At 47.1% G+C, this 22,737-nt stretch overlaps 1 protein-coding gene across 1 annotated transcript in view; it reads right to left on the reverse strand.

The window, feature by feature from the left end:
* LOC125744482 (dedicator of cytokinesis protein 3-like) overlaps positions 1–22,737 on the reverse strand; it is a 59,696-nt gene that overhangs the window by 16,287 nt on the left and 20,672 nt on the right. Inside the window, exons 5-25 of the mRNA XM_049016333.1 lie at positions 22,451–22,547; positions 15,420–15,568; positions 13,501–13,585; positions 13,071–13,112; positions 12,839–12,969; positions 11,794–11,875; positions 11,012–11,072; positions 10,625–10,772; positions 9,403–9,491; positions 8,795–8,920; positions 6,187–6,311; positions 5,504–5,666; positions 5,076–5,182; positions 4,819–4,990; positions 4,611–4,708; positions 4,103–4,186; positions 3,696–3,796; positions 2,907–2,988; positions 2,425–2,595; positions 513–705; positions 189–316 (exon numbers count right to left, since the gene is read on the reverse strand). Coding sequence (XP_048872290.1) covers positions 189–316; positions 513–705; positions 2,425–2,595; positions 2,907–2,988; positions 3,696–3,796; positions 4,103–4,186; positions 4,611–4,708; positions 4,819–4,990; positions 5,076–5,182; positions 5,504–5,666; positions 6,187–6,311; positions 8,795–8,920; positions 9,403–9,491; positions 10,625–10,772; positions 11,012–11,072; positions 11,794–11,875; positions 12,839–12,969; positions 13,071–13,112; positions 13,501–13,585; positions 15,420–15,568; positions 22,451–22,547 — 2,434 coding nt within the window. The remainder of the gene's footprint in view (positions 1–188; positions 317–512; positions 706–2,424; positions 2,596–2,906; positions 2,989–3,695; positions 3,797–4,102; positions 4,187–4,610; positions 4,709–4,818; positions 4,991–5,075; positions 5,183–5,503; positions 5,667–6,186; positions 6,312–8,794; positions 8,921–9,402; positions 9,492–10,624; positions 10,773–11,011; positions 11,073–11,793; positions 11,876–12,838; positions 12,970–13,070; positions 13,113–13,500; positions 13,586–15,419; positions 15,569–22,450; positions 22,548–22,737) is intronic.

Genomic DNA, 22,737 nt, shown 5'->3' on the forward strand with positions numbered 1-22,737 from the left:
AGAATCAGAAGGAGAGAGAGAGAGAGAGAGAGAGAGAGAGAACAGAAGGCAAAGAGCAGAGAAAAGTGGAACTGATAGAAAAAAATATGAATAAAACGTAGTGAATAAGAACTGGCATTTCTACTGCCAGTATCTCCAATACACTGACATATGCTGCCATGTTACATGCCTATCCGTGTGCCATTTACCAGGGAGCTGGCCTTGATTAAGGAGAATATGCTACTGAGGATGCCAGAGCAAATAAGCAGCTCTCTCTGCTGGCGGAGGTGAAGATGAATGTGGTGGAGGACCACAGGTAGCAGGACCCTCCGGGACTCTGGGAGGGAGGGGGAGAGAGAGAGAGAGAGAGAGAGAGAGAGAGAATGAAACAAAAGGAGGCATGCAGACAAAGAAAGGAAGACAAAACAGGAGGAGACCTCAATTCAAGAGAAAGTGTCACATTATCTTGCATCGACAGATATCAGCGGCATGTGGAAAGCAGCTCCAGACCATTATTAAGCTGCCAGCTGTACCTGCGAAGGAGAAGAGCCTGCTGTCTACAGTGCCGGCGATTGACTGCAGCTTGACCACGTCCATGGACTGGCCCATGTGCACTGTGCTGGGCATGCTGCTCAAAGTGCCCCTCACAAGTTCAGCTGCCTCCTGGACCGTGAACACGGGCAGCAGCTCGTCGAACACAGCTGGCAAGGAGCTCAGCAGCGCCACCTGTGGCGGGGAAGCGAACAGCGGGAAACATTCAGCATTTTCCACAGCACGGGTTTCAAGATGCAGTCTGGAACTCTAAGTGACTTTTTGGATGCACAGACTGTGAGGAGACATTGCTTTGTAGAAGAGGACTGGAGAATAGCCAGATGAAAGGAAGAACAGACGTACTGGCTTGGGTAGTTTCATTTAGAGCACGGCATGAGGAGGTCCTGTTTCTAAGTGACAGAGCTGAATAATAGGGAGCAGTCAAGCCCTGGGGCTGCTCACAGCCAATGGAGATACTAAGCTGTCCAGGAGGCAGCTGGGGGCCTGGGGATACAACAGTGGAGGACTAGCAGTGGGGCAGATGGAGAAATTGCCCAAAAATAACAGGGGTTTACAGGATCGTCAAAAAGAAGAAACCAAATAAAATAAATGGAAAACATCTAAAAGTGCAACCTAAATGATGGAGACATATAAAAACCCACAAGCACGCTCCTCCCTTACACAAAAATAAAAAATCCAAAATCGTCTAAAGTAAGGGGGGACTTTTTAAAAAAGATATCACAGCCAAGGTCGAAATTTAAATGCCCTTTAATCCATGAAAGGGTGCAAATTTCAACTGGACTGAGACTTAAACAGGAACAGCAAGACAAAAAGAATATTTAGCATTTGGCTAAAACAAAAATAATGTACTGATTACTAAACAATTTCCATAGTCATTAAACCTCATCACCACACTAACGAATACAGGATTCCTGAAGTCAAGGGCAGGAGAATCTAACCCCTCCTCGGCTCCAGCACTCAGCAGCACCACAGAGGTGTCTTGGAAAAACGAACATTACATTTTTGCTGATATGAAAATCTACTTTCAAAGACATTTTGCCAGACCCCCTACGGGCTTCATAAGACCTCATAACACAAACGTCTGGCAGAACACCAGGCTTCTCCATCTCTCAAGTACATTAAGGAGAACTGGGAAAACAGAGAGGCAAATTCTAAAGATGTGACAGGTTGCGTTTTAATGACGCATCCGAAAATAAGCTAGCAAATATGGAGAAAACACTAGAGACTTGTTACGATCCAGAGAAGGTAATGCCCAAAGGTTGGGCAGCAAGTGCTGACCATCTCATATCTATATATGTATCTGAGTGGTCCTTTGTCTGATACTGCATTCATAACGAGGTCTGTGCCCACACCTGGGCCTGGTTCTGTGTCAGTGCCCACACCTGGGACTGGTTCTGTGTCTGTGCCCACACTTGGGCCTGGTTCTGTGTCAGTGCCCACACTTGGGCCTGCATCTGTGTATGTGTCAGTGCCCACACCTGGGCCTGGTTCTGTGTCTGTGCCCACACCTGGGACTGGTTCTGTGTCTGTGCCCACACTTGGGCTTGCATCTGTGTATGTGTCAGTGCCCACACCTGGGCCTGGTTCTGTGTCTGTGCCCACACCTGGGACTGGTTCTGTGTCTGTGCCCACACTTGGGCCTGGTTCTGTGTCAGTGCCCACACTTGGGCCTGCATCTGTGTATGTGTCAGTGCCCACACCTGGGACTGGTTCTGTGTCTGTGCCCACACTTGGGCCTGGTTCTGTGTCAGTGCCCACACTTGGGCTTGCATCTGTGTATGTCAGTGCCCACACCTGGGCCTGGTTCTGTGTCTGTGCCCACACCTGGGCCTGGTTCTGTGTCAGTGCCCACACTTGGGCCTGGTTCTGTGAATATGTTTGCTTCCATCTGACCTGGGTGAACACGAGAGGTTCTGAGCTGCGGCTGTCCAGGCTCAGCACGAAGCGGATGGAGTGGAACAGCTCCTGGATGCTGGCTCTGAACTGGTCCTCCTCCATGCCACAGGTGGCCTGGGAGTACAGGGTGCGGGACTGCACGATGAACTTAAACAGGTAATCCAGGGCCTGCAGAGGAGAGGGTTAGGACAGGCTCAGACGGGAACCAGCTGGCTCGTGCAGGATGACCTTGATGAGCCAATTACCTTTATGCCATTTACACTCAGCGTTAATTCTAGAGTTCACAGATGAGAGGTAAAATGAGACGTGAACTTTGGTGCAAAAAAACAAAATGCAGTGAAAATGACTAGTGACTAGTCTGACCCTCAATCAACCACATTCCCACAGATTTACCGTTAAAGCTTCTCCACCACTCTCTGCTGATCTGAAACACTATCTGTTGACTGTAGTCGTGTGGTACCACTGGCCCTTAAGCTCACCCTCATAGCCTCCTGAATATGGTCCTGTCTGGTCAGCTCAGCTGAACGTTCCATGTACCATTTCAGACAGCGAATCAGCTCCCTGCAGACGTAATCACAGGAAAGAAACCATCCTGAGGGCAAACACAGAACCAAGTGACCTGCAGTGGGACTTTCTGAAAGCACTGTTTTATGTTAACAAACCTGACCACAATTTCAGAAAAACAATATTCATCACAATAAAATAGACCCAATACTTCCACCACCATTATGGTCTCTCTTGCCTCGTTTCCGCTAACATGAAGCTTGTGCCAGTGCTCGGCTGGTTCTCGCTTGGTGCCTTTTGAGAACCAGCCTGCGTTTCCACCGGTTTCAAAAATAGAATGGAACAGAAATTTTATGGAGGCAGAAGTGAAAGTAAAGTACCTTATTTCGCTAATAAGCTGACAAGCTGTTTCACTGCCGGCACCACCGATATCAGACTAAACTATATCGGTTATGGATTGGATATTCCGGGTATAGGTTTGGATGCCACAGCCCGTCCTACTGTCAGTGACGTTACTGTGCCACATTCTGAGCCCAGCTTTCTGTGAAGCAGTGCTGGAGCTGCTTTTTCTGGCCCAGGGCCATTTTTTTGCAGTGGAAATGCGTGGAAACAGTGCTGGATTTGGAAAACGTTTGGCACCAGCACCAGCCCTGGGAATATTCCTGCCCTTACTCTCCCTGCCCCCCAGGCCCTGAAAATATTCCTGCCCTTACTCTCCCTGCCCCCCAGGCACTGGGAATATTCCTGCAGGCCCCCACTCTTACTTGTACGCCATAGCTGAGGAGAAGTGATTGTGGATGTAGTTGTCTGTGACTGTGCGGAAATGGGAGAATCTGCCTTCGCGCAGCAAGTTGATGATGAAAACCTGGGACACAGAGAAGCCACATGGGCAGACAGAAGACAGCAAGCAGGCCGCTCCCCTGCTGACAAGCCCACGAATGGGTCCTAATGTCAGGCAGAAAGTTGATTTATATGCAAGTACAAACTCACTAAGATCATGCACATAAACTAATACCCAGACTTTTTACGTTTCTAGTTTGCCCAGAAAGAATAATTACAGCTAATTACTTTATAACCACAATGATCAACTTATTAAAGACGGAAAAGCGTTTACATTTGTAACCAATACTTTGGTATCTTTCTTTGAGGGTGTGAATACTGTGTTTCTTACCAGCGACTGGAAAACCGAAGGGCCATATTTGTCAGTGTTATCCTCCAGAATGGAAAACAATGTGTCCAGGATATTTTGCAGAAACTGAAAAACAGAGGCATAGATAAAAGTGTTTGAACTTACACGCTAAATGCTTGGTGCTAACTTCCAATCCTGTATAAACATCCTCAATATAAATGTTAGAACACTGACTCCACCGGATTAAGTTTAGTTGTTAAGGCCGAGGCATTAACCCGACACTGGGGGCATTGGGTTGTGTACTGGTTAAGTCCCAGGGGGGCCTTACATTGTAGCCTTGAACAAAGAGCTTAAGCTGTATTGCTGCAGTAAAATATCCAGCCGTATAAATGAGTAAAGATATTTCTTGAGATAAAAGCTTCAGCTTAGCAACCAAATATAAACAAGGTGTAAATGTAAACGATTAATTTCTTCGTATGGGGGTTTACAGTAGGGGCTCTATCGCTGGCTAATTAGCAGTCTGTCCTGCTCCCTGTGTCAGCCCTCTCACCTTGACCAGCTCCTCCCCGCTGATGTAGCGCAGCCGGCCCAGGAGATCCATCACTCGATCAGGGTGAGATTTCCAATTAAGCAGGGCCAGGACATCCACTGGGAGTAACACAGATCCCAGTACAGGGGTGATGAGGAAACCATTCTGCGAGAAACCCCCCGCCCCTCCCCCAGCGCGTGTGAGGCCTGTGAGGCTGCCGGAAGGTTACCGTTCTGCGTCAGTTTGCTGGAGCACAGCTGTGTGGACACCCAGAGCAGCTCCTTGGGGCTGCGCTGGAAGGTGGGGCTGGTGCTGGACCCAGGACAGGCACTCAGGTCCTCTTTGCAGCAGGGCAGCCCCAGGTAGAGGGCGTGGTTACTGAAGGTGGTGCTCTCGTCACACTGGCGGCATAAGCACTCGGCTTAAGGAAAAACTCGAATCCACGTGCTATTCTCTTATTACTGAAGTAACTGTTGTCCTTCTGACCTTATAGACATAGAGTTCATGGCTCTCATCCGACAGCGTCGTTCCGTCTTCCCTCATGAGCGGCGTGAAGGCAAAGCCAAAAAGCTTCTTCTCGCCCTTATCTTTAGCTGTGACGGAGCAAAGCGAAACCGATAAAGGTCGGCTAAAGGCGTTGCTTAGGAGTGCCAAGCTTGAGTCTTACAACCTCCTGATGACACTGTTGACATCTCTGTTCGCTGAATTCAAAAGGACTTTCATCATTCTACATTGCACTCTTTCACTCAGACTAATATTTACTGAAAAATTTCAGCACCTTTATTAGGCTAGAGTACAAGCGATTTCCCCCAGGGGAAACCAGCAAAGAGCACATTTCTACATCAGTCAAGTGAATGTGACTGAGATGGGATTTATGCACTGAGAATAGACTGCAGTGTAAGAGGGGGTCTCACTGGAGCAGTGGCGTAACTCGAAGCGCAGGTGCGAGCCTCGGAAGCGATCGAAAGGTATGGAGAGTTTCACCATTTCGTTCCAGCGGGGGGCGTTGTTGTGGTAAAACACAAGGGACCGGTGCTCACAGGAGCTGGGCTCCCCACTGCCCTGGCTGATGCAGTCCTGGCAAAGAACACAGCAGTTCAAAGAGGAGGCATCTCCATCAGGCCCAAAACCCAATTTAAACCATTACAACATAAACAATGTATGTGCTTAACGCTTACGCCTCGCATTAAAGCCACTTACATGTTCTGTTGCATTACTGTCTTTTATATATACTGCTAGAATATAGGGGCATGGTGGTGCAGTGGTTAGCACTGTTGCCTCACACCTCTGGGACCCGGGTTCAAGTCTCCGCCTGGGTCACATGTGTGTGGAGTTTGCATGTTCTCCCCATGTCGTCGTGGGGTTTCCTCCGGGTACTCCGGTTTCCCCCCACAGTCAAAGAACATGCTGAGGCTAATTGGAGTTGCTAAATTGCCCATAGGTGTGCATGTGTGAGTGTGCCGTGTGATGGGCTGGCCCCCCATCCTGGGTTGTTCCCTGCCTCGTGCCCATTGCTTCAGGATAGGCTCCGGACCCCGCGCAACCCAGTAGGATAAGCGGTTTGGCAAATGGATGGATGCTAGAATCTAGCACTTACTTTTAGGATTTGTCCATCTGCATACAACACGTAGATAGTGACCTCGATGTTCTTTTGTACACTCTTGCCTCCTTTCTCAAACTCTCCTCGCTCCAAGGTCAGGTACAAGTCATTGCGGATGTCACCTAAAACGTAGGGAGATAATGCCGTAAACCCAACAGAGGGCCCACAAAACACACCTGCCGTTCCCGCTCTGTATGACTCTACGTAATTACTTTTGCATTATATAATGTCAGCATTGCCCCCAGGGGGCTGCGCAGCCTGTCGACCTCAGACCCCCCAGAAGGTTTCTCCTTCTCCACGCTGTGGAGTTTTTGCTTCCTCTCCTCTACTGTCTTCTGGCATTTTTCCTTCTTCCTTTTTTCTGCATCATGAACTATTTAGTATCTGTGTATTAATATTATAGCAGCACAACCTAGTTAAGTGCCTCGGAGCGACTGTGTTAAAATAAAAAAAAAAGAACTTAATTGAATAATCCTGAATTAAGGTATTAGCAAGGAAGAAGGAAAACAATGAAAAACACAATGATCAAATGTGAAACCATCCCAGTAGCAATCAATATATTAATATAATAATGAATATACTTAATTATCTAAAACTAATCAGCTTTTCATGGCCTATTCTAATACCTCCAATAAAACACTCAGGTCTAAGTATAACTAAATTCAAATTATAAGATCCAGTTAGAAATTACAGGCATGGGAGAGAGTCCTCCATTGCCATTTTAGCTGTGGTGCAGCATGCAATGTCTGACATAATTGGGTACATTTAATTACAGCTACCAGGAAGAGCATGCCAGCTATAAACCATGGAGAGAAGCGAGGTTTATGATGTATCCATCAGATGTCAAGAACGGAAGATGTGGGATATTCTTCTAAACTACCATAAAACCACATTCCTGCCTTTCAGAATGTGCTGTTGAATCAATGTCACACGCATAAGTCCACCGCTCTCGTTGTCAGTCACCCTGAACCTGTCAGTGTACAGGAAATGTCCAAAAACCCTTCACATCTCAACAGTGTCTAGACTGTTCAGAGTAAAAAAAAACAACTTTTCCCCTCTGTTTTAAACCACACCCATCCTTCCATTTTAGTAACATTATCACCTATTTATTTTAGCATTACAAATCTCGTTTAGTCAAAATGAAATTACGTCAAACTGTAACGTTTCTGCAAAATAAGATGAATAATATTATTGCACATCAGGCCTTCCAGACGTGTAGTGGGCGAAAAGTCTGGTTTATGCATTATGCAACCAGCACGGCCCCCTCCTCCAACCACCGTGGGCTAACGGCAGACCTGCACGGGCCAAAATCTGTCAGTTGCCTGCCCCCCAGCCCCTCTCACGATCTGGGGAAGCTGCTGACTGGATGCGCGCATGCTGAAGTTCTCAGCGATACCGAACGTGAGCAGCGCCGGCTGCATTCCTCCCAGGATGCTTGCAGTGTTTGCAAACATAACATCTCTAGTTTCCCTATCAGGTCTCTGCTTGACAGATAAAAAAGCTACTTTTTTTAACATTTGCACATCCAAATTTTCAAACAGCTATAGCATGTGCATACAGTACGCTTTGTACAAATTCCCACCAAAGTCTTAATGAGATGATTTTGAGTGTCTCATGGCTACTGATCTTACCCATTTTTAATATTTTATCACTGCTTGTGAATTCCACTGGGAGATGGATACGCTGCTAACAGGCTTTCTGCATTAATATAATCCCAAAATGTTGCCTCAGCTCTGCAACAAGAGGACTCCTGAATGCAAAGCAGTTGGGAAAAAAAAAACTTTCTTTTCTCTGCAGGGCCCTTTGTGTTTTATCAAAATAATCCCATCTGTAAAACTGAAAAGGGTCGTTTTTGCGTAAAATAAATTGTCGCACTTCTTTCAGCCTGCATTTGCGCGCGTTAACCACGCCCACTGTAACAGAGAGCCTAGTGACAAAGATGATAAATTCATTGAAGCAGCTACATAGAGATCTGAAAGGTCACTGGCATAGGGTTTGCATTAATCAATTATGTATATTATGTACAATCTCAGTACATTAATCAGTTATGAAGAATCTATTCTCCTCGAATCCAAAGTACAGTAATAGTTCTATGTCGGCGACTTTACTGCATACAACAGGGAGCTGTACTGGAGTGGAACTGACAACAGATTGTTACATACAGATCAAATGAAACCTTCTACAGTGACGACCAACCTGTGGCAGGTTGCATCTTGATACCAAGATAAAACATAGATCTATATTTAACTAGCACTGGCAGACAGAAGCGGTGCTGAATGATGATTAGTTGGGTACAATTTTATTCCTGTACAGCATGTGATAAATGACCGCAAATCATCATCAGGCTCTCAGCGCGGTTCCTTTCCAAAATCTATCATTTTCGTAGGAAATAGCAGCGAGGAGCTTAACGCTGAGTCACTCTGCGGACGCGACTTTACAAAAAACGCAGAAACATGGAATGTTTTAACCATGCTTGACATATTAGTGACGCAAACGGCGCCAGAAAATCTATTATCGACTATCGGCTGTTCATCCCGGATCTGGATTTTTGCCCTGAAGCAAGAACAGCTGCTACGTCGCACGTTACCAAACACCACCTCAGTACCTGGCATGATGATCTCCGGGAAGGTGAGCTGGCGGGTGACGCTGATTCCCCGGCTGAGGAGGGCCATGTGCTCACGGCGGATCTGCTCCATCTCCCCATGCAGGAACTGCAGGGCGATGATCAGGCCTGGGGAGGGAGCGAGAGCAGCAGCATCGTCTGAGGTGCGGCTTTAGCGCACGGCGCCCGTGCTGTGGGGGATCTGCGCTGTTTACCCAGCACACGGGCTTTGGAGGACATTTGTGTGAAAGCATCAAAGAGGGACGCCAAAAAGGACATGGAGAACAAGGGAGAAAGTCTAAGAAATGGCAGGGAGAATCCAGCAGGGAGAGAGGAGAATACAAGGGGAAAGAGGGCCGAATATAGAGCGACACAAAAATAGCAGCCAGTTCGAACAAAGCTACAAAACTGTACCAGTGCTTTGTTACAATGTATACAATAACAAAGCATGTTACAATTGTACAATGTATGTTACAATTGTATAATGTGGGTATGAATAAAGAACAGGAAAAGGTGACACCAGCAGTATCTAAGGTGGGAATACGGGGAAGGAGAGATTGCTGGACGGAGGCCCAGCTTAGTGACCCTCCTTCAGGGCAGGCAGGACGCACCATGACTGCTGCAGGGTGCAGCAGACTTGACGCTGGACTTGCGGATGATGCTCTCATGAATCTGGTGCCAGTCACTTTCATTGGTGCAACTGTCAAAGCAGAAAGTGCATGAGTTCACAGGCCACAACAGTGAAGCGAAGCTGGTATAACTAAACCGCGTGAGTGTTAAATACATACTTTCATTTTAACGGGCTGTTAAAATCACGTACTTCAAACTATGCAGCTAGCCCAGTGCTGCATTTGGTAAAGGAAGGGGTCACACAGACAATCACATCCTTTCAAGCAACATATTTAGAAAGAAATAACGTGAGATTTGTCGCGTGATCAGCAGGTAAAGACTATAAGCATGACTAGGACAGGCTAAATTTCTATGCTATCACTTAACAAGTACAGCTGGCAAGATTAATGCAGTAGATTCATATAGGCAATCAATATTACCAACAAACCAAATAATTATATGCAATTAGCTTGATTACCAGAATAATTCTTTCTTCTGTGGGAGACACCTGTGTTTGTCTTTATGTCTGATTCCAGAAAAGGTCTGTGTCAGTGTTTCAGTCTGTTAATAACATCTAAAATCTTCTTACAGTCCCCTTCAATGCCAAGCATTATATTCCCTGGTCTAGTACGTAACTGTACTGCCTCATTAACCTTTTTTTCTCAGGACGTGATATTTCTGAGCAGACATTTAAGCTGGGATTGAGCGTTTGGTGAATATGCGACATTTAATGAGTGCGTTGCTATGTCATCTCCAGGCCCGTCTTACATTTTAGGAGATACTTTAGCAGAGACTTAATGGGACAACAGTGTGGATCTGCTGCTCATGACTTGGCACAGCCGCCAGAACATCAATCTGCTTCCCTGTCTGCTGAGAGGCTGCACATCCCCCACCGCGGCCCGTATGTATCCATTACATTCTTTCATATATATTTTATTGCTTGTTACAGGTCTATTAAGATGCCCATTGACTGAAGCTAACGATGTTTTCATATTTTCTTTTAATGTTTAGTTTGGCAGAGGAAAATCAATGAAATTAACTTTATTTTAAAACTCAGGTTAATTTATTGCTACTTTTTGGCTAATCTAAGTTGCCTTAGCCAGAATACTCCACTGCACTCACTTATAGGAGAGTAACTTGTTGATAAGTTTTTACGACCCAGAGCATCCCTCCGGAACAGCAAGGTTTTCGAACGATCAGTGTGTGTGGGGAAGCTCCACTCACGTGTAAACTTTGAGGACAAATTCCTTCTCCTCTTTGAGCTCTGATATGGTGTGCAGCACCTCACTCAGGGCTAGGGCAGCGCAGCCGTGGGGCCGTCGATACTGGCCCTGGGCCGGCCCCTTCCTCGAGTCATTCAGCAGCATGCGGCCTGCAGAGAAAAGCCCCCAAGTGCCCTGCTCATTAGCCAGACTCATGCCTCTCATCCTCCCCGTGCTTGCGAAGGGAGATTCTCATATCCCGGGTCATCCGGGCAGACAGGCAGGCCTCCTGTTCTTAATTCCCACATCAATATTCACACCAGTCCACATATCAATATGAGGATGCCTTAGTATTGTTTGGCAAATAAAAAAAGGACAAAGGAGACAATAAACAGAGGGAGCACAATACCAGTTCTTATAATGTGTGCCACAAGATAGAGGTCCCTCTTCAGGTCCTTACTGCTCAAGTCCTGCAAGACAGAAACAAACTCTGTCAAAAATCTGAGCAAATGGAACGTGCATTCGCTAATGTGATCACTGGCTCATTTGTCTCAATATTACCATAAAGAGAGAGCACAGACGATCAGCGGTATTACCATAAAGAGAGAGCACAGACGATCAGCGGTATTACCATAAAGAGAGAGCACAGACGATCAGCGGTATTACCATAAAGAGAGAGCACAGACGATCAGCGGTATTACCATAAAGAGAGAGCACAGACGATCAGCGGTATTACCATAAAGAGAGAGCACAGACGATCAGCGGTATTACCATAAAGAGAGAGCACAGACGATCAGCGGTATTACCATAAAGAGAGAGCACAGACGATCAGCGGTATTACCATAAAGAGAGAGCACAGACGATCAGCGGTGTTACCATAAAGAGAGAGCACAGACGATCAGCGGTATTACCATAAAGAGAGAGCACAGACGATCAGCGGTGTTACCATAAAGAGAGAGCACAGACGATCAGCGGTATTACCATAAAGAGAGAGCACAGACGATCAGCGGTGTTACCATAAAGAGAGAGCACAGACGATCAGCGGTATTACCATAAAGAGAGAGCACAGACGATCAGCGGTATTACCATAAAGAGAGAGCACAGACGATCAGCGGTATTACCATAAAGAGAGAGCACAGACGATCAGCGGTATTACCATAAAGAGAGAGCACAGACGATCAGCGGTATTACCATAAAGAGAGAGCACAGACGATCAGCCTTCTCTGCGTTCTTGGCACCCCCACTCTTGTTCAGCCGCACCAGAAATTTCTCACTAAAAAGATAAAACAAATATGTGCTGGATCTGCATGCAGTGTCAGATGAGCACTGACCTGGGGAGAGGATTCCTACCCGCTATATTAGCTGTGTGAGATTCCCCAAATTCATTTAGCATCATTAGAATATCTGCTGCCTATTTTAACAAAACGGCCTGCCTGCTCTCAATATGCTCCTTACTCTTTCTTCTGCAGCTTGAATCCAACAAGAGGCTATTATCTGGACCAGCCTTTTAAAACGAATGGGTAACTGACACAGAAGCTGAAAGCTCAGGGAAAATGTTTCCTTATGTCGGGAACTTTTGCACATAAAGACATACAACTGGGTTATTTTTGGATACACAATCCGAGGCTCCATTTTGCTTATCACCCATGTTCTGGCCCTGCCTACTAATTTGTCATGGCCTCCCAAACGACAGAGTCAAACAAAGGGTCTAGTATACAGCTGCGTTTGCCATTTTCAGACCAGTGTCAGGATGCATTTCATAAGCTTCTTGCCTGTGTGATAGACAGGAGCAAGCAGCTGTGAGACAAAGAAAAGGCAGATAGAGGCACGACTTCCTGTTATCAGCCAAATACCATTGCTGCGACTTCATAATGGCGTAAACTGAAGGTTTAGTTTCTTCCCATACTGGGTGTTTGACCTTACTTACAATTTTCCCATACCCAGATATCAACACTTCTGAAACAGAAAACTGCACTCGAGAAAATTCTCACAGCTAAAGCAGCCATATTGATTTTGGTTTCTATATCTTGGCACACATATGCAGTTCCCTTCCAGTCCTCTTGAGAAGGCTTTGCATTAGTTCAGCTCTCAACCTGAGATTAGGCTGAGATATGAGCTTGTCGGCTGCTGTAGTTGACATTATCGGTGCAACACAGAGGTCACTGGAAGACCTCAGGGAAGCTACTGAGTCTCCTCTGTTACCCAGAGAAAACAGTTGCTTTCCCCTCCGCCTCACCTGATCTGCTTGCTCTCCCGGATGTCATACAGAGAGAAGAAGATGTCAACGTCCTCATTGATGGTATTGTGGGTGAAGCTCTTCAGGTTGACCAAGAGGTGGTGTGGCACAGAAACGCGTGCACTGTCATTCTGGAAACAACATTTTAAACAATGTTTCACGCTCAGTTATGCCATTCTGTTCCCAGCTGACATCCCACCCCCCCTTCCTTTTGGTGTCCATCACTGCCTACCTGGGATGTGCTTTGCTGGACCCGCTGTCGACTGGAAAGGTGCTAAGAACACAAGTGAGGGGGAAACGCATTAACACACTTCCAGAACTTGCTGTAGTAGATGCCAAACTATGGCGCTAGAACCCAACAGAGCATACGCAGATGTCAAGGTAATCTCTGAGCTAGAAAGCAATGTTTTCATGCTACACTACATGCCTTTGCATGTATACAGCACAGGTGCCTCCAGACAGTGGCAGAAGACATCTGCTGAGCTTCACGATCCAGGTGTTTGGGTCCCTGGGGAGATTCAACTCCTCTCAGCAGGGTTACGTCACATTCTGCTCCATTCCTCTTAACCAGCTACTATTTCCGTCTACCTCAGAGCTTTTCTCTCTTTGACAGAAAATTGTTGCCCTGCCCCCCTCACCCTGTCCCCTCCATGTTCACGTACCATTTTGTAGAGGTCTGAAACACTGATCTGGTCTGGATCCACCATGACAAACTCCTGTCGGGGTACAAGATCCAGGCCCAGGTGTCTGTGTCCATGAATATGAGAAAAAGGTACGAGAAGCACTGCATCAACCATTGACAAGTACACAAGCTAAGCAAGGTAGAATCATGTGACCTGCCTATAACTCAAGCAGTATTTAATGACTAAGAATGCATTGCTTACACTGTTTAGCTATAAATCAAGAAAAATTAAGAACTATTATAATTCTCCAGATAGGAATACTCTTCATTGCCTCTTTATTTGCCTTAAAGCAACAAAAGCGGAGGGCTTCCTGTCTGCCTGACCATTGCTATTTCATCTGCACCAATGTGCCATACTTGCTCAAGGGCAAGCACAGCCAGCCGACAGCTTAAAAATCCCAACGCAAGCTGCACATGTGGGCACTTGTGGAAGCAGCATTTCTACAGCTTTCCCAGGGCATCACCCATCAGCAAGTGTCCAACATGTCCCACCATCATTTGCAGAATGCTCATCTAACATTGCTCTTGTAACAAAAACACAGAAGCAGTCTTAGAGTTATGAACCCTGTTATAAGACTTAATAATTATATGCTTTGTCTTTAGTTTTATGGACTACGGACTGGAAAAAAAAAAAACATATTGTAACAGTCAGAATTTTACTGCTTTAATTTCGATCCAGTGTGGCACTAAGACGTAATATCTCTCATAGAGTAAATCAGGTAGCAACTGTGGATCCATTACGATATGGTATGACCTTTCACAAAGATTTGACTAAACCATCGTTTTAATTTTGTCAAATGTGTTTGTTTTACTATCTCTGAGTGTGTGTGTGTGGGCGCATGTCTGTTCCCTTGTGGAGCTGGGCTATGTGTATATATTTGGGTGCGTGCGTGTGTATCTGCATGGATGTGTGGGAGCGATTGCTCTTGGGAGACTGAACACAGAGACTGTAAAAATCAAAACAGGTCTGCAAGGCAATGGCTTGTCTGCATCAGAACTTCCCACTCCTGGTTCTAGCAGCCCACTGCCTACGTTCCTCATCATTTTGACCGAGCTCTTAATTAAACGAAACAGCCTTTTATGGGGATGATTGAATGGAGCATATGATTCACATTGCACTCATGTGCACTTTAAATTTCAATTGCGTGAAATTTGTGCTAGCTGAAAAGTAATTATCCATCCATCCATCCATGATCTGTACCTCCTTGTCCTTTCAGGATGGCGGGGGCCCAGAGCCTATTCTTGAGGCTATAGGCACAAGGCAGGGAACAACCCAGGATGGGGTGCCAACCCATCAATGACTATAATGGCAAAGATATACATACGACACACTTTTCCCTATCAAATCAACGGCACATGTGTTATATCAATGAAGCAAAGGTTACAAAACTGCTAAACGGAGTAGAAACTGGGCTTTGCCAAGAGCATTAAGTCATAAGCGGGGATGTGGGTCTGATCACCATAACACAGTAACAGCACTCTAATGTGGCCCAGAAAATGCTAATTTATCTGGGAGGCTGCACTGGTGGCATGATCGCATCCCCAGTTCTCACTGCTGGGCAGGACTGACAGGGACTGGGAAGAAGCCCTGTGAGGGGAATACGGCGTGCTGGTCAGTCCCAGTTAGGAGACAATCGTTTAAACAAATAAAGCAACATTGCCTAGCAATGCTCCACATAATTGTTCAATATACGGGTGACTGAAACATGATTCAGTTCTATAGGGAGCCCTTAAATACTTTAATGTGATACTTCAATCAAAGACTAATTGACTAATTAATTGGGAGCTGAAAAGGAACCTGCCGTAGTACAAAGTGGGCTGCCAGAACCCGGATGGGATCTGCTGTGCAAATCAAAGAAGCACGTGAGTCAGAATGTGGAATGTGGCGCAGAATCTTACTCATTCCCCCAGTCCAGACGTATGGTGGCATGCCTCTTGACTTCATGGACCTGGTCCTGGGTCAGGTGACCAGATAGCAGCTGTCGCCGCAGGTCAATCAGCTCATTCATGACGTGCCGCAGTTTGTAGAACAGGTCAGTCTTGTGTTTCTGTAGGGAAAAACCGTCATTGACCCCAAATTTCAAGTAGTTACCTGGCAGAGGTTGGTACAATCGTGGGTACAAACAGCGCCAGCGTATTCATGCCATGCCCTACTTCCGCTGTGTGCTTACGGGAAACCATCAGGAAAACGTTAAGGTCATAATCCAATTTAAGGCAGCATTTAGAAGCTCCGCAGAAGCTTCAGCACGAGGGACCCACAGAGTAGCACGTTGCTTAGCATCCATTTCCCAGTCATTTTTTCCTGATACCGCGTGACTTGCAAAGCTAACTGATATAGGCATCACTCGTTCATACAGACAGTTACCGCAGCGATACAAACACCATCCTTTAAGATACAATAGCTGCCCACCGCAGATTTGAACCTGCAAGCATCTGGTAAGAAATGCAGATGCTTAATTACTCTCTGCTTTAGCTTTGCGGGGAAGCAAGTGAGTCACTGGGTTGCAGCGCTCAGTATGACTCACAGCCTCTCTGTGTTTACAGTGACTCACAGCTTCGGAGCGAGTCGCAGCGTCCGCGTGCTTCTTCCGGAGGCGTTTCAAGGTCCTTCGCAATCGGCTTCATTCCCGTTAAAAGAAGTCGAATTCTCACACGAGCATTAAAACCAAGCAAAATCAGGCATGGATGACATTCTGCGAGTAGCTCGATGACTGAGGTATGGAAAGGTTTTTAGCAGTCATCCTCTTACATAACCCCACAGAAAGGCTACTTTTGCATTGCAGAGTAAATGAAATATAATGGCAAGACGACTGTTCCCAAGATTAAACGGCTCCACACGGGATAAATCCTAAAAATGACAGCACTGCTGGAAATCACAAGACAAGTAAACAGAATATACTGTACAGTATATATGCATAAAACACAATAGTGCATAATGAAACACATACTGTTCCAGGACTCCAGCAGAGAGTAACTCAGTGAAGCTCAGAAAATACAGGTAATAACAATGAGTCATGACCCTCCAGACTGACTATATTTTGCGTTTAACACACAGATTATTAGCAATTAATGGAAATCATCTGCTTTTCATTGGTCCCTTTTTTAGGGAACATAGAAATACAGGCTGAACAAAGATATTTCTTTCGTGTACTTGGTATTCAAACATCAACTACCTACACCTGTTCAATAAAACCGTTAAAGGCTTTCCAGCCTTTATTATTGTTTTATAGTGCTGTTCTAGATCAAATGTTTAATTAAAAATAACTAATTCTGACCACTTTTTAGGGAGCAGAGACTCATTCATTAACAATAATCATGCAAATTTCCCTGATGCACTAAAATCTGATCTACATGGATGAAAACCCACAAGATGGCCGGCGTTTCACAGCCTGATCGTTACCCTGCTGCTGTGCTGCCTGGATCACTTCTACGGGATATTTCAGGATGGTGCATTGAGAGTTAGCTGTAGGCTTTCCATTTTATTTTTGGTTACAGAATTCTGAACTGTTTTTATTATTTTATTTGCAAGATTCTAAAAGTCCCCATGACGCATGGAACACACACAAAAATAAAGTACGTTACACAGTTGGGTAACAACCAATTAGCATCTTTGCCCCATTTTTCTCCGCAACATTAGTTGCGTCCACTTCTGTGTTTAACAGGCAAGTTGAAGCATCCGCTCCTGCCAGGAGGCAGATGAGCCCCTGATTCACGCCCCTGTAACAGTTCTGCTCCCTCTTTGTGCAGTGAATCACTGGTTGTCACGCCGAAGCCGTGAGGAGTGATGTAATCTCGCCACTGGCAAAAGCCTCCGAGGCACCTAAAGAGATATCGGAATTGCTTCCTTGCCGGCAGCCGAGGTACGAGAACCAGTTAGCCCCTCCTTCTGAAAAACAGTGTCAAATTCTGGCAACAGGGGGCTCATACTCGCACATGGTGTACGACATTCCGGCTGGCGAACGTGCATGATTGGCAGGTGAAATGCTGATGGTTTCAACCAATCCAAACTAACAAGCCTTACACCCTGCCTGGCGCAAAGAGACGCCATATTACGGCTATCGCACTGCTGTCCACACTGGGCCGCTATCTTCATAGCATAGAAGTATCACCCCACTATCAATTAACAGTTACACACACAGCATGTGAGACATACGCACATCTATTAAATAAAGACATTTAAAAGTAATAGGTGCTGGTCAGATTATAGACAACACACAGCTGGCCATATTTGTGCCCTTGAGAGGCTATCCCACATTTTTGACCCCTACCCCCTTTTTATTGAATATTTTCAGTTGGATAAGTTGTTATTATCTAAGTCATACCTCTGTGCTACCTATGATATATATCAATTGTAGGGTATAGGCACACAGATTTTTATAAAAAAATTTCAACTTTGGAGCTCATTTTCTCAAAACTTTGTTTTTGTGGGATAGCCCACTTTACCTTTCATGGGCACATTTCAGCGAGCAGTTGTACCACCTCCAGACAGTCCAGGGGCCACACCCGGGCCCCTCACAAAGCACAGCCCCAAACCCCATCTGCAATCACATGACATTATATATACCCACCACATGCAACACAGCGACTGCCCTCTCACCTGGGCTGATTACTGACCTGCAGTGCCAGTCTGATACTAACAACTATCTAATGAGAGGGGTGTTGGAAATGGGGGGGGGGGGGTAATATATTGGCAGATATAAATAATTAAGAGCGAATCTCGCATCTTTCATTGTGCATCTGCGCGTTACTCAGGGGCATAGATGGAACCTAATGAAGACTGTAGTTCTGTATCAGACAAAATCGTTTTTGTCATAGGGGTCAGTTATTTTTTTAGTTACGCGATGTTTAGTTGTGGAACAGAACCCTAAACAGTGTCAGTCTTTCTTTAGTGGTTTTAAGTTATGAAATCTTTCTATTTCTGAAATGAATTCAAAAATGTCTCTTACATCTAATATTTTGAAGATGTGACCACTGCATGCGTACTCACTATGACATGCCTGCGTTTGACATGCCTGCGTTTGTCATGCCTGCGTTTGTCAAGCCTGCGTTTGACATACTTGTTTGTCATGCCTGCGTTTGACATGCCTGCGTTTGACATGCCTGCGTATGACATGCCTGCGTTTGTCATGCCTGCGTTTGACATGCCTGCGTTTGACATGCCTGCGTTTGACATGCCTGCGTATGACATGCCTGCGTTTGACATGCCTGCGTATGACATGCCTGCGTTTGTCATGCCTGCGTTTGTCTTGCCTGCGTTTGTCATGCCTGCGTTTGACATGCCTGCGTATGACATGCCTGCGTTTGTTATGCCTGCGTATGACATGCCTGCGTTTGTCATGCCTGCGTTTGACATGCCTGCGTATGACATGCCTGCGTTTCACATGCCTGCGTTTCACATGCTTAAGTTTGTCATGCCTGCGTTTGACATGCCTGCGTTTGTCATGCCTGCATTTCACATGCCTGCGTATGACATGCCTGCGTTTGACAGGCTTAAGTTTGTCATGCCTGCGTTTGTCATGCCTGCGTTTCACATGCCTGCGTTTCACATGCCTGCGTTTCACATGCCTGCGTTTAACATGCCTGCGTTTGACATGCCTGCGTTTGTCATGCCTGCGTTTGTCATGCCTGCGTATGACATGCGCACTTCGGCTCTTTTTACAGGCTACGAATTCAGATTAATCTTAACACATCAAACAGCAATAGTACTGATGCCAGTCCTCATTATCGCTACCATGACTGTATGCACAAATAACAAAAAATTAAGTAAAACTTGGTATACAATTAACAACATTTATTGAGAGTACTTAATGTTTCAAATCGGAATTTGCTGCATTGTCATGCGATCGAGAAATTGCATAATGTATATCCAGGCCCAAAAATATCTCAAAGCAATAAGTAAAAAAGTGAGCTGAACCCAAGCACTGTGCATTTAAAAATAGGCCTGCACCAGTTATGTACTCCTGATATCCGGGAAAAAATGCCAAGGGAGACCTGCTAAGCTGCTAAAGGGGCTAGATCAACAAGTCACACAGCACACTGGGCGTTAGACGCACAGCCCATCACGGCTATACATAACATCACCAGTCACTGAGCCCCCCCCCACAGTCCCCACCCCCACCGCCCACCAGAAAACCTAACGGCAGCTTCATCTAACGAAGCATCTCGTGCTGGTCACAAAGTGCTCCATCTAAACATCTTTCCTTCTCTGCATTTTCGCAAACTGCATCGGAATCCCTTTTTTTCGGTACTTACAGTCTCACAGCGACTTGGTTCCAAAATCTTCAACAACCTAGACAAGTGACCGTATTTATCTGCTTGTGACCAGCTGAGGGGGAGTAATGTCTTGTGAGACAGCTCTCTGATGCTGCTGTGAAGTCCATCGGCTTGCCCTCTGCTACCCCCAACTCATTCTCTGCCTCTTCCTCTAAGAGAGGTGTCTTCAGCAAGGTACAAACTGAAAACCAAAAGCATCTTCTGTAACAGTCTCTCCCACAATCTGTGTGCTGCAGTTACCTAACTGCCATTGTGTGAAGCTTTCACCAGCCTGCCCACACAGCCTCCCCCTGCTGTGTCAGTGGCAGAGCTGCAGAGAGCTCTGGGAACACACAATTGGTCGGAAGTGGTGCCAGTCATGAGTGCTGTGCCATACCTCCCATCTTATTTCTGTGCTCTTCCCTGACCTGGATAGACAGCTACTGTAACTGCAAAGTAACAAAACTGTAATTTCAGCCCTTGCAGGAACCCGTATTGTCAAAAACCTACCATGACATCCAGAAAAACCGCAGCTTTACATTCTCACACTACATACTGTATCCTGACTGATGACTGATCATTGGCAAATCATTTGGCCCAGCTCTGACCTTGATGAAGACAACAGACCCCCCCCCACATTTAAATAAATGATACACAAGTGAGGATCAAAATATATAATTAAAAAAATATTATAATAATTCTTGAGAAACAAAAACACAAACATCAAGAAACAAAAACTGTTCCAATAAGATACATACCAAAACCTGGAACAGAATTATTACAGTTACACTGATGAGCGCCCCCTCAGGCTGAAGCCCAACCCCTCACGCAGGTGCCCAGCCCCTCACGCTGAAGCCCGCCCCCTCACACTGAAGCCCGGCCCCTCACGCTGAAGCCCGCCCCCTCACACTGACGCCCAACCCCTCACGCTGAAGCCCGGTCCCTCACGCTGAAGCCCGGTCCCTCACGCTGACGCCCAACCCCTCACGCAGGTGCCCTCCCCCTCACGCTGACGCCCGGTCCCTCACGCAGGTGCCCTCCCCCTCACGCTGATGCTCGGTCCCTCACGCTGACGCCCGGCCCCTCACGCTGAAGCCCGGCCCCTCACGCTGAAGCCCGCCCCCTCACGCTGACGCCCGGTCCCTCACGCTGAAGCCCGGTCCCTCACGCTGAAGCCCGGTCCCTCACGCTGAAGCCCGCCCCCTCACGCTGACGCCCGGTCCCTCACACTGAAGCCCGGCCCCTCACGCTGAAGCCCGGCCCCTCACGCTGAAGCCCGGTCCCTCACGCTGAAGCCCGGCCCCTCACGCTGAAGCCCGGCCCCTCACGCTGACGCCCGGTCCCTCACGCTGAAGCCCGGTCCATCACGCTGACAGCCAGTCCCTCACACTGAAGCCCGCCCCCTCACACTGAAGCCCGGCCCCTCACGCTGAAGCCCGGCCCCTCACACTGAAGCCCGGCCCCTCACGCTGAAGCCCGGCCCCTCACGCTGAAGCCCGGTCCCTCACGCTGAAGCCCGGTCCCTCACGCTGACGCCCAACCCCTCACGCTGAAGCCCGGTCCCTCACGCTGAAGCCCGGTCCCTCACGCTGACGCCCGGTCCCTCACGCTGAAGCCCGGTCCCTCACGCTGACGCCCGGTCCCTCACGCTGACGCCCAACCCCTCACGCTGAAGCCCGGTCCCTCACGCTGAAGCCCGGTCCCTCACGCTGAAGCCCGGTCCCTCACGCTGACGCCCGGTCCCTCACGCTAATGCTCGGTCCCTCACGCTGACGCCCAACCCCTCACGCTGAAGCCCGGTCCCTCACGCTGAAGCCCGGTCCCTCACGCTGACGCCCGGTCCCTCACGCTAATGCTCGGTCCCTCACGCTGACGCCCGGTCCCTCACGCTAATGCTCGGTCCCTCACGCTGACGCCCTCCCCCTCACGCTGATGCTCGGTCCCTCACGCTGACGCCCGGCCCCTCACACTGAAGTCCGGCCCCTCACGCTGACGCCCTCCCCCTCACGCTGACGCCCTCCCCCTCACGCTGACGCCCTCCCCCTCACGCTGAAGCCCGGCCCCTTACACTGATGCCCGGCCACTTATTGCTAAGCACAGAGACCCAGCCATGGGCACCTGAAGTCCACAGCTCCACACACACGCCCTGTAAAGCGACAGGAGGTCAGCATCTCCACGCACCAGCCTGCCCAAGCCTTCTCAGAGGTTACAGGACACCCCATTCCACCATGCAAAGAAGTATTTCACGGTGACAAACGAAGACCACTGATGCGGCAGCAGCTCTCTCTAGCCTCCTAGAATGGCAGCCCCCCACAGGGATCTATGTGCCATTGCTAATCTATTATTTTTTCTCATTCTCAGAGAACAGAAAAACAGAGCTTAGCTTAAACAATCATTGTAACAGAATGCACTTCAGACGCGAGTTACCGGACAGTGTCGTCATGCAACGCTTTATTAAACGCATTCCTAAGCTTAGTTCTGATCCTCTTTATGTAGAATGCCTCTGGAGACAAGGGTCCTTTCATCTGTAGCCACATCCAGAGAAGCACCATGCTGGTTTTACTGTATAACCCTAATGAAATGGTATCAGGCGTACTCACATAGCTGCTGCCAATGTTACAGGCCTTGCAGCAATAGAACCAGCTCTAAGGCCTGCTTGGTACCTAAAGAATACTCACCACATACAGCTGTTTCCACAAGACAGCCCACTCCTGCAGAGCTGCAGTCACCTCTGTGACAATGGGGTCTTCTAGGGGCACAACTATCTCATTTGGCCTATAATTACAAAGAGAAAAAAATACCCTTTAACAAAAGCAAAAAATCAAAGAAAAAATTATTCTCTCATCCCTTGCTAACAGGTTATTAATGAAAACTCCTGGAACAAACAAATTATAGAGCATAACTAAATTAGTTGTACTTAAGATATGCATGCTTCCGCATGAATCAGCACAACATGCGTTGCAAT

The sequence above is a fragment of the Brienomyrus brachyistius genome, chromosome 6 (assembly GCF_023856365.1).
Source record: "Brienomyrus brachyistius isolate T26 chromosome 6, BBRACH_0.4, whole genome shotgun sequence".
NCBI lineage: Eukaryota > Metazoa > Chordata > Actinopteri > Osteoglossiformes > Mormyridae > Brienomyrus > Brienomyrus brachyistius.